The 15,581-nt window shown below is 40.3% G+C and overlaps 1 protein-coding gene across 3 annotated transcripts in view; it reads right to left on the bottom strand.

Annotated features, from left to right (window-relative positions):
• Window positions 1-958: 958 nt before the first annotated feature.
• The window catches only part of PPP1R21 (protein phosphatase 1 regulatory subunit 21), a 64,447-nt gene continuing 49,824 nt past the window's right edge, over window positions 959-15,581 (bottom strand). For all 3 annotated transcript variants that reach the window (XM_039245928.1, XM_039245926.1, XM_039245927.1), the window contains 6 exons: window positions 14,253-14,495; window positions 9,296-9,328; window positions 8,031-8,147; window positions 5,418-5,516; window positions 4,308-4,436; window positions 959-1,633 (listed from right to left, as the gene is read on the bottom strand). In XM_039245928.1, coding sequence (XP_039101859.1) covers window positions 1,604-1,633; window positions 4,308-4,436; window positions 5,418-5,516; window positions 8,031-8,147; window positions 9,296-9,328; window positions 14,253-14,495 — 651 coding nt within the window. In that variant the 3' untranslated portion in view covers window positions 959-1,603. The remainder of the gene's footprint in view (window positions 1,634-4,307; window positions 4,437-5,417; window positions 5,517-8,030; window positions 8,148-9,295; window positions 9,329-14,252; window positions 14,496-15,581) is intronic.

The following is a 15,581-nucleotide window of genomic DNA, read 5'->3' on the forward strand; positions in this document are numbered from 1 at the left end:
TTCCCATGCCCTAAGAAGCCCAGGCAGAAGAGACAAGTCCTCTGAGAGCTGGGCCACAGTGGTGAGCAGAGGGATAAGGCAGTCCCTGCAAGGACTTCTCTATCCCAAACCGTCCACAGGATAAATAGATATAGACTAGAAAAGTCACAAGGACTGTCACAGAGCACTGAAGGCCTGGCAGGAGCTGGAAAGCCTAAGTTTATGAGGGAGCTAATCAGAATGGTTATTTGATTTCTTCCCCACAATGCTTGGGGGCCTAGGCGCAGGTGCAGTGAAAATAGCTGGCTTATCTGTTAGAGACCTGGAAATGAACAGGTCACAGAAAACAGACAGGGCTCCGGGGCCAGGGCCAGGCAGAATGAGATTAAGCTGATTCACTCAGAGGTTCCCACGACAGGATCCAAACACTGTCATTACTGTAAGAAATGGGTCTCTCTCTATAGCAGGAAGCAGAGGCTGTGGAGCAGAGGCCACGAGTTGGCCTTTGTGCTGAGTACAGAAGGAAGCTGGTGATGAACTCCTCAGCTCAACCAAAATAAGGCATTTTGGAAGGTGGCTAGAGAGGAGGCCCAAAGGAGATGCAGCTGGCAGGGAGGTGGGGAGGAGGGGAGGAGGGGCTTCAAGAACACCTGAGCTAACCTGAGAGACTTGGACATGGGGTGGAGTGGGTCTGAGCAAGCAGCTCAGGTGAAAGGAGAGTATATTTAGGGAGCACTGGAGACACATCAGAGGTTTACACTGCAATGATACAGTTGATGAAATAAACCAAAGAGAGCCTGAAGTATGGTTACAGGAACTGTTAAGGTAAAACTCAAAGCATTAATAAAGGATAAACCAGACAATTGTTCCAATTTGGGGAATTAGAAAGGTTATATCTAAGTCAGGATTTTGTAAATTTTGAAAAACATACTTTCATAGGTTTCCATTTCCTTTATCAAATTTTCATAGTCTGAAAGTCTGATGTAAGTACGAATTTATTGACATCAATTTCCTTAAGCTATTATTCCAACACAGAGAAGGTACTGAAGAGCTGTAGACAATGATTATAAACCCACAAGATCTGAAGTTTGCAAGACCCACTCCCTCTGAGAGAGAGGGAGAGAGAGAGAGAGAGAGAGAGAGAGAATATGAATAAGTCTTCAAAAAGAATCTGGAGACTGCTTTCAATTATAGCAAGAAGGAATGACGTTTGACAATTTAAGCATTTTATCCAGAAACACAGGTCTATTCCATAGATACCAAATCGATTACCATATAATTGAGTCTGAAAATATACAAAATATTTGTTGTTCTTACATACTGAAATTAAAACCTAATTGTAAAAAGTGCACAGTAAAAACAGCGTAAGGAAACCTACAATATCCATGGTACATGTATTGTTGTCCATTTTACTGTCAACATCAAATTCTGTATCTGCCTTACTAGTTACAAATATACTTTAAGTGTTTCAAGGCCATTTACAAACTGACTAGTTTACTAGGTCCAACAGCAGCCCGGCTCCTGCAGGCGGCCGGCACTGGGCCCTGGACGAGCGGTCTGGGTCCTGCAGCTCCGTGTAACAGCAGCAGCTTTGGAAAGAAGTCACCAGCCATCTATGTGTAAACTATCGGCTCTTGTTCTTCTTAGAATTTCCCTGCACAAAGAAAAATATCAAGAATAAGAATGCAGACTTCTAGAAAAATAATCCAGGGTTTATTGGCCAAGCTGTCTGAAAGGCCATAGTTCACTTTGGAAAACTTTAGCTTCCACGAGGGAGTACAGCTGGTAACCTTGCATTGCTAACTTTTATTCAGTAATCACAAAGCAGTTTGTCACCTTTACCTCCCCTACTCGCGATCTCTACGAACCATATCTGCCCAAGGGCTGAAGATTGGCGATAGAGAAAACAGAGCTATCTTGGATTTACCAAACTTCAAATATTCATTTTGATCCAAAGACAAGGGAGTTTATGATTTCAGACACTGAATAAAAACTTTTAGCCTAAAGACGTGTCTTTGTTGCCTAATAAATACCTTTTAAAGGTCTTAATAGATATTAATTTTGAGTATGTGTCAACTAACATCCCAGTGGAAATGATCATCTGAAAAAGGAAGCTCAGATATGGACTGAAAACTCAGGGGCAGACGTCTTACCTTATTCCCTATCTCCTCACATGTGGAGATTTAGATTTCCCAGTTTTATGTAACATCTTTCTGGAGAAAAACATTCTAACTAAATTCCTATACCTAACCATTAGTTACAAATACATTTTTGTCACGTATGTGGGAAATGCCTGCAGAACACAAACATTAATAATAAGATGATAGCAAACGAAATAGTTCCAAGATGTTTACTTGGTATCCAATGGAGACCCTGTCAACTCAGCAGTAAGATGATCCTATAGCAATCTTAACTACTGATAAACAGCAGGGGAGGGGGGCAACATACAGGGATCACAGAACGATCAAAAAAAGGTTAACAAAATAAACTACAAAGTGAGGAAGGATCATACACGTGGCATTTCATTAAGGACATATTTTAGGGACTAGATTAAATAGTTCAGAGAGAACTTGAAAATTCCCTAACTGCTAAAGTAGCTACAATGCAGTTACCTTTGCAACAATGAACTTGGCTGTAGTCAACATTCATCTCTTCCAATTCAGATAAAATGTCTTCTGCGGCTCTGGAGTCTGCCACTTCTTTCCAGATGTTGGGTGCTAAAACAGGCTTTCTCCTAATACTCATACTAATGTACGTGCTTTCTATCATTACCAGGAAAATAACCTGTGAGCTAGCCCTTGCCCTCCCAACACCAGGAAAGAGGCCAAAGGAGTTATGGGAAGCATTACTCAAGAGGACCAAGCCCAACCCATCACCTCTGAGCTTGTTTCCTGAAGTGAAAGTAACTGGATGGGGTGCCTGGGTGGCTCAGTCGGTTAAGTGGCCACCTTCGGCTCAGGTCATGATCTCACACAGTTTGTGGGTTTAAGCCCCACATCAGGCTCTGTGCTGACAGCTCAGAGCCTGGAGCCTGCTTCAGATTTCTGTGTTTCCCTCTCTGTCTGACCCTCCACCACTCATACTCTGTGTCTCTCTCAAAAATAAATAACCATTAAAAAAAAAAAGGAAAAAGAAAGTAACTGAAGAACCGTAATCAAACCCACACAGTCTGGTTACCATCATCACAAGATGTCCCAGAAAAGTTATCACAGATGCTCTCTTGCCAATCAATAACATGAGGCTACACTGAGAAACGGTATATAATGCAGATTCCAATGCACTAACATGATATATTTTCCAAGGAGATATCAACTGAGCAGAATGCTGCCCTCACCACCTCTAGCTGATGCTAAAATAAAGCTAGAGTTTGTTCATCTCTATTTCCTCCCCAGTGCTAGCAAGTAGAAGAAATTCAATAAATGGCTGCTAAGTCAGTAAGAGGCAACAGCAGATTTCAAAGAGCACAGGTCAGAGAGTGAATCCCAGGTGGCAGTGGTATAGTACTGTCTGAGTTACAAAACATGCCAAGTATCTGAGATGCTTCCGGAGGCCTACCTTTCATGGTAAAAGAATATATACATTATGTGACAACAACAGAGATATAATATGTAGATATATACTTCAATAAAAAGATAGTACCAGTATCTGTTGACCTCAGCCTGGACAAACAGTGGCTTTATGGAAATGAAAGCAAAAGAAAATTTTGGAAAAGGACAAGACATTCCTAACTTACATGGATGTGTATGAAAATAAATCTGCTAAAAAGGTCACTCTTCAACAGCACCATTTTAGATACATGGGTGGCTCAGTCAGTTAAACGTCTGACTTTGGCTCAGGTCATAATCTCACAGTTCATGGGTTCAAGCCCTGCATCAGGCTCTCTGGTGTCAGCTCAGAGCCCATATCAGATCCTCTGTCCTCGTCTCTCTGCCCTGTGCGCTCTCACTCTGCTCCGCCCCTGCACACTCGCCCTCCCTCTCTCTCAAAATAATAAACACTAAAAAAAAAAATTTTTTTAAAGTCTGTATCATAACGTCTCTAAAGAATCCCCTTAAATGATAAAACAGTAGAAGAAATGCCAAAAATGCCCCAAATCAAAGGACACAGTATTATTAAAGGCCTTAGAGGTCAGACCTCTTCTCAACTTATAATTCAGTCAAAGAAACTGAATCTTACTTTTGGATAAGAGGACAAATGATATGAAGAATAATTATTTAAAAACACTTCAAATCTCTTAACCTTTGCTCCTGAAGTGCACAGCAATGCAATACTTTATATTACACAGGAAGTATGGTATTTGAGAGAGACCTCCTCCTTCCCCTCCCTACCTTACTGGACATCTTCAGCGTGTCAATCTCTTCTCTCTGTTTAGACAAGGTCTCGTTCATGCTGCACAGGTGGTCACTCATCATACTTAACTGATCCTCGTAACTCCTCTTAGTAGTTGTCAGCTCATCCTAAATGGCAAAGGAACAGGGGAAAATCAAACTCCCCACAGCCACACCACGCCAAAGCCTTTTTAATTTATGAGAGAAATTTGAGAAAAGCTACCTGTCAAGATGACCTATGTAATCAATTAACATGAAGGACAAGCCACAGGCCTTAACAAAATTAAAACAAACGGGGGAACAAGTTTTTCTTCTTTTCAGCATTTTTTTTTTTTCTTTTCAGCCTTTAAATGGGTTTTTCATTTCTTTGCAAAAAGACTTTCCTTCTACATCAGGTATAAAATTGTCACAAAGAACAAGAGGGCTACATTATCTTTCCAGCTCCCCTCAGGTTTTCCAGAGCTTCAAGGCCCTCAGCCTTCAGGGCAGGACCCTCCCTGGAGGCAGCACCTTTGTCTGCCCAGCTCTCTGCTCTCTCCAGCCCCTTAAAATCTGATCCTGTGCTTCTAGCTAATCTGATTAGCTAATCTGAAACTCAGGAGGGGGCAGGTGTTGCTGAGCTAATGTGTTTTTACTCTGCCCGTATCATGTTTATACTTAAGAGAGGCTTTCTGGAAATAAGGCTTTTAAAACAAACCAGTGAGTAAGAAGGAATATTTTGCAGCCCCACCTTTCAGTTTAGGTCAGTTTTATGAAACGGTAAATAGAAAGATCAGAGTCACGTGAACAGAGCAAGTGTACAGCCCGCCATGACAGAGATTAGCATGGGGAAGGAGGAGGGAGGGCTGGGGGTACATAAGTATCATTTAAGGAAATGCTGACTATAAAGCTATTCAAAAAAAAATCAGGTCAGAGAAACAAGCAATACACAACTTTTTGCCTGATGTAAGTAAGATACTACTTTAAAATGAGTTAGAACTAAATTGGTTAGAAAAATGCATGTCTCTAGGCCGAACGCCACTACTTTCAAAAGGAAACACTGACTTTGCTGCCCAAGAACTTCCAGCGGAAACCATATTAACATCGTGCAGGTAACACTTCTGAACTCACCTGAAGTCTGCTGATGTTCTGACCAGATACTTTCATCTCTTCAGTCAGTGCCTCTTTAGACTTTTCGGCCAAGGCCAGTCTCTTAGAGAGTGCTCGACACTGTTAAATCAGAAAACATCCCATTATCTCAGGGGGCATTTCCCCAAACCAAGTTCACTTCAGGACTGTACCACTCCCTGGAATACACAGAAGATGAGGTCCCTTCTCACCACTCTAATAAGGAAAAACATCCACTAACCCAAGCTCATCAAGGTTTTCCTAGCTCTAGCATGACGACCAGTGGTGACAAAAAACTTTAGAAGTTGGGGGGGGGTGTTTGTTTAAGAATTTATTTATTTTTAAATGTTTATGTATTTATTTGAGGGGAGAGAGAGAGAGGGTGCAGGCATGCACATGAGCAGGGGAGGGGCAGAAAAAGACAGAGAGAGAAAATCCTAAGCAGGCTCTGTGCTGACAGCACAGAGCCAGACGGGGGACTGGATCTCATCACCCAGCTCATCATGACCTGAGCTGAAATCAACAGTCGGACACTTAACCGACTGAGTCACTCAGATGCCCCTAAGAATTTATTTTTAAGTAATCTCTACACCCAACATGGGGCTCGAACTCACAACCCCAAAATCAAGAGTCCCATACTCTAGTAAGTGAGCCAGCCAAGTGCCCCTTAAAAAGTTTTTTACATGTATCCAGGATTCATTTGTACTCAAACTGGATGAGAATGGAAGAGGTTATTTCAAAAGTTATCCATGGCATCTGACCTTGCAATATGAATCCTAAGCCATTTTCTAGTGTTTTAAGTCCTCTATTATAGAGACCACATTATAGAAACAATAAAAGCTTTACAGTCCCAGGCTACAGATTAGGCTCGATCTACAGGGAATATGAAGTGAGTGCAGGCATTTGAAGATCCCAGCTGCTTTCTCTGAGGTTCTGCCAGAGCTAGGCTATCCAGAGACAGAGCTGAACAAGAAGAATAAAGAAAAATTCTGTTTCTCACTATTGTTTAAAGACAGTGTGCCAGCAAAAGGATCACCAAACTTTCTGATAAGGCCACGGGACTGACAAGGAGGATCTGTTGAGACACATCTGAATCTGTGTCGACATCAGTCAGACTAACCATTCCAGTAAAGCCATGCGGAGGGCTCACCACTTCCTGTTTACAGACAAGGAAAAACTAGGACAATGTAAAAACTGTTGTATCACATTGTGCTGAAAACATTTACCAAGATAAGCAAATCTCTTGGAAGTGAAACAGCCTCCAACACTCCCTGGCTTCTCATTTCATTCCTCACAAGAGAATTTCACCAAATCAACCACCATTTATTAACCAAACATCTACTCTGTGCTCAGCACCAAACCTGAGAAAGAGGGAGAGATCTGCAAGGCATGGGCCCTCAAAGAGAGGACAATCAAGTCTGGGACACTAACTCCGAAGGCAGTCGGGGATCCAAACAAGGACACGACTGCAGGGCTCAGAAGCTCGGCGCCACAGCAGCTTCACTGCAGGTCAGCCAGTTCGCTATGCTCCCCAACAAGCTGTCACTCAACAACAGCTCAAAGAGATAGGGAATGGTGGCTTGTGAACAACGTGGCATCATTTCTTGCAGCAGGAGAAAAAGAACCAAAGCCCCTCTCCACATCTAGAAACTGGCTTCCTGTCATAGCCTCTATCTCCGTAATACAGGAGAAAATCACAAAGTCAGGTCCCAATAATGGGTGTTGTCTTTTCTTTCTCAATTTCTTTAACAATTTATTTATTTTTTTAAGTAGGCTTCACACCCAGAGTGGAGCCCAACGTGGGGCTTGAACTCATGACCCTGAGGTCAAGACCTGAGCTGAGAGCAATGGTCGGATGCTTACCTGACTGAGCCACCCAGGAGCCCCCTCAATTTCTTTAACAACTTAAAAGCATTATAATTCTGTCTGACGTCTATAACTGACCTTTTAATGTAAAGTTTTAAATGAGAGACCTTACAGGTATTCTTATATGTTGAGCAACAGGCATCGATGGATGTACTTTCTGTACTTTCTCACTTCATTTTCTCCCTTCTAATTAATGAACTGGTGTACAATGTTACGGAATATTTTGCATAGGGTTTTTCTAATTCTCCCAAGAAAATGAGTTATTTGGCTAGGAAGGAAGAAGATGTAACAAAAAGATTATATATCAAAGGTTACATTTTTCATTTTATCATTTATAGGAACTCATTCCTACAGCTTGTCACTTAGGAAAAAAAGAGCCAGTCATATTTCTTTTTTTAATTTCTTTGCATGAAAATTCCTTGACTTGTGAATGTCTACCTGCCTCTAAGTCTCTAAACCAAATAATCTCTGACAATAATGATCCAAATATATGTTATGCGACCATAGAAAAGGGGACCAATAAGCCTCTCAACTGTCTTTCAGTAACTTGGAAATGACAAATCCGTCCCTACTTACTGAAATGAAGATTTGGGGTTGAATGCAGCCCAATCAATAAGAACTCCAACCAACTTCATATGGATGCACAGACAGGGACTTCTCTCTTCGAGTGAATAGCAGGGGACCAGACTGTGACCTCATTTCCGACGGGGTCAGGAAAAAGCCCCCAAATCTAATTACCTCTCTACTCACCTCAGCGTAAAAATGCACTGACTTGCTGTCAGCCAGCTGTAGTTGAGATGTCAGCTCCACTATCCTTGCCATGTAGTGACTTTTAATTAAGTCTTCACGAGACTCCACATCTGGAACCTAAACAGAGCACACATAACTAAGTGCCAGTGAGATGAAGCAGCTCTAGAAAAGATTACCAGCCACTCCAGAAGACAAAAGAAAAAGACAACATTTTGTACATTTTCATTGGAAATCTGATAGGGAATCCTAATTTTCCTACCCCTCAAAGAAACTTCAGACAAAACGGGTAAATGTGTATTCCAAATACCTCTTATTCAGCATTCCTGCCTATCTCACAACAAGGGCATGGCTTCAAAAGAAGAGAGGAGAAATGAAGTGCCGGGAGGCCCACTACCTGTGGGGCCATGTCCTTCCATCCAGCTTTAAGAAGCCACAGACCTGACTGTCTGACACCCACATCCTTCTCTAACTGGAAGAAGGCAGGGGAAAGGGAGCATTATTGGAACCCCTAAAATCTGAACATTCTTTTTTCCCCTCAAATTATCTTAAGACAGTTTTCATGCTCTTAAACACACTAACCAATGAAACCATTTCTATTTGGAACAGTTTATGGGCCTTGTCCCAGACCAGTATTTCTAGTTACTCTAGCAATGGTACATTACTGAGTTTAGTTTAAAAATACACAGAAAAGTTCAAGATTACTAAAGTAAAAGACCAATGGGGAAATCGAATTTACCAACCTACTTGAACTATATTTACCAACTTGCCATACTGAGTAGAAAGCTGAATAACTTCAGTGTTCCTTGAATGGTTATTTATAAAGCTACATTTTACAGTATTTAAAAATTCAAAAGCCAATCTGACCTGGGTTCACTCCCTTGAGGGCTGGAAAGAACTGGCAAGGACACTGTTGGTCGAGACCCTGAAAGCCCTCTCCCCAGCCTGCCCACTGGGAGAGCTAATGCCTCCAGCCTCCCGCAGGACCCCAGCAAACCAATGGCCAAGCTCGCACCACACCTTGTCAAACTGCCAAGCCAAGTCATTCAATGAGGCAATTACAGAAACAGGCTGTAATTTGTTGGTGACAGTGAAAATAGAACCAGAAAGAAAAGCAACATGGATCCATGGATGGAGGGGAAAAACACTGGCTCCACAATTTCTAGAATGGTCAGAAAACAATTAGAGAAAGCTGACTTTTGCAGGACTTTGTGAACAAACATACAGTCAAATATTTACTAACAAACACGATGCCAAGCACACATTACCTCATTGTCAGATGTCCTGGTTAAAATCCCAATCTAGAATATAAGGGGAAAAAATCTTTAGAAAAGACTGTTTTTACTTCAAATGCAATGGTTGAAACAGTTGTAATATTTTCTCTTCTCAGTTCACACTGTTTGTAAGAGCACTGGGAGTGCAGTCCTAGATCACCCTGTGTGGTAGTTTACTCCACGGAAGCTGTACCTACAGAGAGTTAACTGCACTCACTATTTCCGTCAGGAAGCAGTAATGGATAATGATCATCACTATTTCCTCTATCATTTTCACTGAAACCCACCAAACTGCTTGGGAAGAGAGAAAGAAGAAGAGCTTTGACTCAACATTTCTGTGCCTATTTCCAAAACAGTAGCCAAGGAGAGGTAAAGACAGTTTTATGGTGACCATAATAACTAAACATTCCAAACAGAAAATACAAATAACAAACATTCTGCTAGAAGTTCAAAAGGAGAAAGAAGAAATATACTTCTGATACAATGTTATGACCTTAATAAATATTAATTTCAGGTTTAAATTAATGAAAAAGAAAATGTAATTTCAGACACATTAAAGCACTGCCAGGTTTTTTAAAGGTTACTTTTGTGGATTAAGATTTCAAAAAAAGATAGTCATGAATACTGATTTCAGGTTATTATTCAAAGCGGAAAGGCATGTGCTTGGGCACAGTAACTTAAGGAAATGTGGAAATTCAGTTTCAGTGGATTCTGATACTCACATATCACACCCAATAAACAGTTTTCACAGATTCTAAATAATTTCCTCCAGAATATTACTGCGAACAGTGAACAGCATATCAACTGAGTGTATGCTAATGAATGTCATGCCCACCTAAGTGTAAAAGAATCTTTTATACTCCCTTTTTTTAATAGAACCATAATTTTCTACTCACTGAAGCAGGAGTAGCAATTAGCCTTTCTTTTTTAGTTAAAAACTGTTTATGTTAACACGTCAATCATTTAATTTTATATATTCAAATATGACTACATTTGGCAAAAGAAACTATGAGTTTGCATCTATACTCTGCCTCCCCACCCCTATCCCATGACTCCCTGGTTACCGTCTTAGAATGTGTTACAAAACACAGGCCCACAAAGAAATGGCAGGAGATAAATGGAAGGAAAAATTAACATACATAATTTAAACATGTTCTCATATGATACTAATGACTGTAAACGGATATGGCTCTTTTAGAAAATAATTTGGCAATAAAGGTCAAGAAACTTGAAAACATTCATGCCTTTTGACCTAATAGTTCTAACCCTGAGACTGTATCCCGAAGACATGATCTGAGATGCAGAAAGAACTTTATGCATAAAAGGAAATGCTATTTAAAATAGTACAAACTGTAACTAGAGCCCAATCATAGGTTAACTAAGATGTATTCTACATAGAATACTATGCAATCAACAGCTAAGTTTATACAGATTTCTAATAATAGAATAAATGTTTATGTAAAAACATTACCCTAAAAGATTTGAAATTTTATATAGCACAGTATCAACCAGGCATAAAATTTTGCAGGAAAATGTTAAAGGTAGTTGCTTGAGTATTCAAGAGAATGTCAACTTTTTTCTTCTTAACATTTCTGTAGTTTTTAATTATCTACAATGTACATGTATTCTCTTTATACATAAAACATATACATTTAAAATTCTATTAATGATCTTTAACTCCAGCAAGCAGCAGAAATTTGTATTCTTCTGTGCTCTTTCTTTCTTGAGGTTACTGCCATCTTTGATTACAATGAATTGATAAGTGGCTGAATGCTCGAATCACACTATTAGGTATTTTAATAACAAATAATATTCCTTCAACTACTGAGGTGTCATAGGGTTAGAAATAATGTTTCTTTCTGATGTAACTTTTTCAGCCCCAAGGTGCTTAAACCAAAATAATCTTCTGGAGACTTGTAAGATGAGCTTCCTTAGTCAATCAATTAACTTTAAAATGGGCACAGACTTGCTCCTGACACCCAGAAGGAACATGACAGAAAGGACACACAGAGCTGCATGCTTAGTCAGTGAAGTTCATTAGGCACGGAAAGAAAGGGGAACAAAAAGAAAGGCTGAAAAGGAGAAATGTCAAGGGAAGCAAAAACACCATCACTCTTCCATCTCTGTGCTCTCCAGGCTGGTTCTGGCAGGACTTCGCCAAAGGAGAGTTACGAGGGGAGACCCTGCCCCTGGCGTGAAATGCCTCCTCCTGCCTTGGACTCCTATTCACCTCTGAAACCCATCCATGTTACCTCTTCTGTGACATTCTCCCCGAGCCCTCCAGCAGCTTTCTCTGTGACCCCACAGCGCTCCACAGATGCCTATCCACTCTCGTATTCCATTAGAGTGAAAGCCACAAAGACTGACTGTGAAAAACGAAAGGAGGCCAGTCACATCTTGGTTCTCTAATCCTGACCATCAGAGACAACACCCACAACTGGAGTGCGCGGACGAAGTGGCACCTCAACCGTACCTGAAATCATGGGCAGGACTGTGAATTCAAGAAAGTCAAGGAGAAGGAAAGACGAGTTGAAAGGCAAAGAGTATGTGAGTATAGAGGTGGTGGGTGTTACGGACACACAGATATCAAAAGAAACAGCTTGAACAAAGACAAGGAAGCAAAAATGCCAAGAATGTTATCAGGGAAGAGCTGAGTTTGGCTTTGTACAAGGAAATGTAGACGACAGGGCTAGAAAGGTAGTCTGGAAAAGGTATCCACATACCTTGAATGGCAAACAAATGAGTGGGTTATATTCCATAGATAACAGAGCTACCAGAAGTCTAAAGCAAGAGAGTACATAATCAGTAATATACTCTAGGAAAACTACTCTGATAGCACCTTATAAGGTGGGTGGGAGGAAAGAGACCCTTTTAAGAGATGCAGACAGAAATCTGAGAACAAAAGAAATCAAGGCCACAGATGCTAACGGGACAGACTACTTAAAAAAACTGACTTCCAATCTCAAGCACAAATAAAGTCATCATCACTCATGCCCCAAGAGTACTAAAGGTTTCCCATGTCCCTGGCAAGTCCTTCTCACATATGGAAGAATCAAATAAAAAGACAGTCCTCAACTTTCAGCAACTGACATTAATAACTCAAATATACCAGCGTTGTCAACTCCCAGCACTTTAGAAAGGCAAGCAGTAAACAAATGAATTGATGTCAGCTGATCTGTTTTCTGACACCGATCAGACCACAAGGCTATGGCCCCAGATAGTTTGGGTTCGTTCCATCCAAGTTCCATCATGTACCAAATGTGTGACTTCAGCTGACTTATTTCACCTCTCTGCCCCCGTCTCATCTACAAAACAGAGATACGGTAGTACCTACAATCTCATAGTATCTGTATGAGGACTGACAGAGTCAACATACTCAAAGTCCTCAGCACGGTGGCCAGCCCATGATCACTGCAATCACTACTGCTGTATCAGCACCCTTTCTGGTCTACTCCGGTCCAGCAGTTACTCACTCCACCACCAACTCTACTGTTAGTTCAAGTGAGAAATGAGCAAAGGAACAAGTATAGGAAGCAGAAAGAGACAGGGGAGAAAGAAGAAATCAGACCAAGAGAGAGAACAGTGTGACCAGATCAATGAGACAAACTCTGAAGGGAAATCCGAAGATGGGGGGGGGGGTCCCCAAGTGGTCCCTGAACAGATGTCAACGTTCTGCTATGTGTGTTAAATGTCCCCTCCAAGCAGGCAGCTTCTCCTAGCCAGAGGCAATGTGCAGGACTCGTGTCTGGGACTCAGACCGGTGATCAAGAGGGTCACTACAGGCACATCCTGTGAGCATGGTGTCCACACAAGTCAAAATTCTGAGAAGTGTGGTTTTATGTGTTTTTGCTTTTCTAAAAATTTTAATCCTTTTTTGCTCCTCATATTTTATTATGAAAATTTTCAAACACAGGAAGTTGGTGGTAAAAAGTTTAAGAAATGTCTGTATATCCACCATCCACATTTAATAATTAACATTTTGCTACATTTGCTTTATTTACCTATATATTTACCTATATAGGTATATATATATATATATATATTTTTTTTTTCCTGAACAATCTGAGAGTAAATTGCATATACTAGGATACCTCACCTAAGTACTTTGGCATTTATCTCCAAAAATTAAGATAGTCTCCTAAATAATCATAATACCAGTATCCCATCTAGGAAAATTTAAACTGAGTTTCTAACACTGTTAAAATGAAATGGGGAGAGGTCTATATACATCTTGAAAATAAAAGTAACTCCAATATAGATATTTCTTCACCTTCTAAATCACTGCAGTTAAATATAAGGCAAGAAATAATGAGGTTGTAAGATAACCTGGCAGTATATACTGCCTTATGGAATGTAACTAACCTGATGAGTTTCTGTATTATATGTACATTGTAAAGCTTTATACCGTCTAGGAACCATAAATTGGTTTAAAATGGTATTTGTGGGGACCTAGGTAGCTCAGTCAGGTAAGTGTCTGACTTCAGCTCAGGTCACCATCTCACAGCTTGTGAGTTTGAGCCCCTCATCAGGCTCTGAGTGCCTGGAGTCTATTTCCCTCTCTCTCTGTCCCTCACTCACTTGTGCTCTCTCTCTAGTAAATAAATAAACACTAAAAAAATTTTTTAACAGTATTTACAGTCATTTCTATGGAAAATTAGATATTCAAGCCCTTGGTCAGAAATATAACCTATAGAAAAAAAGAATCACCTTAAATTTGACTTACTTGATTTTTTCCAGGAATATAGCCCTCATCATGGGGAAGTCTCATGCAAAATCAAAAGAAACTTAATGGAAGAGCTTTTTCAAGGAGGCATCCTGACTACCACTTGCTTTTTCTAGAACACATGGGTTATACCTATTTTACACGGACATGTAATTAGATGGTTAACACCAAAGACTAGGTTAAGGCCTTACCAATTATCATTAAAAAAAAGAAGACGACGACACTTACCAGACTGGTGCTGTGAACAGGCTCCATCACAGCCTTGGCTGAGGCTTCTTCCTGGCCCCCTGCATTCACCCCAGTGGGATTTTCCTGGGCCGGCCCGACCCCTTGCCCGCTGCTTGTACTCTTCAGCTTATCTGCAATTCGCTGGTTTTCTTTCTCCAGCTTGATTTTGGCTAACTGTGCTTCCAACATCCAATGCTCTTTTTCCTGTTCCAGTTTAGAAATCTTTTCCAGACTCTGCTGAACCTTGAAAAGCAATAGAGTTCTGCACCTTAGAGGATGATGCAGATAAAACTTAGTGGCTAAAGAAAGGCTTCATAGGACATCAACCCAAACTGCCTCCCAGAAGTAAAATCAAAAAAGCCTGAATGTTAAATAGGGAAAAGGAAATATTATTAAACAAGATTCACAAAGCACAACCAGAAACTGAGAAACTGGACAACAGTAAAATTAAAAATCTCTATTCATCAAAAGATATCATTAAGAGAATGAAAAGGAAAGTCACAAAATAAAAGACATCTGCAAAGTGTGTATCCAACAGAAGGCTAACATCTAGAATATACAAAGAACTTCTACAAATTAGTAAGAAAATGATAGTCAACCCATAAGAAAAACAGGGGGAAAAAAGACTTGAATAGGCATTGAACAAAACAAAAAACAAAAAAAAGAAGGTATTCAGTGTCACTATTTATCAAAGAAAAGCAATGTAAAACCACCCAAATGACAAAAATTAAGACAGAAATTACAGGGGTGCCTATTAAGCATCTGACTTCAGCTCAGGTCATGATCTCATGGTCCATGAGTTGAAGCCCCACATCAGGCTCTGTGCTGAAAGCTCAGAGCCTGGAGCCTGCTTCAGATTCTGTCTTTCTCTCTCTCTGCCCTTCCTCCGCCTGTACTCTGTCTCTCTCTCAAATATAAATAAAACATTTTTAAAAGTTAAAAAAAAAAGAAAATACAAATGTGGGCATGTTTGTGGAGCAAATGAAACTGCCAGATAGTGCTAGCAGGACTGGAATATGGGACAAACACTTTGAAAAACTGTTTGGCTGGATCTTTAAAGCTGAAGACATCATATCCTATAGGACCCAGCAATTCTACTTGTACATAGGTACGCAAAAGAAAAGCGTACATGTTTACCAGAAGACGTGTGTAAGGATGTTCACAATAGCACTATGAGAGCCAAACATCTGAAACTACCCAAATATTCATAGGCAATAAAAAAGAATAATCCATGTTCACACAGAATACTAAACAACAATGAAAATGGACAGGTTACAATTACATATAACACAGATGAATATTACAAATATAATGTTGAATGAAAGAAGG

This window comes from Hyaena hyaena, unplaced genomic scaffold (assembly GCF_003009895.1).
Source record: "Hyaena hyaena isolate Hyena2069 unplaced genomic scaffold, ASM300989v1 scaffold_274, whole genome shotgun sequence".
In the NCBI taxonomy this organism is placed as follows: Eukaryota; Metazoa; Chordata; class Mammalia; order Carnivora; family Hyaenidae; genus Hyaena; species Hyaena hyaena.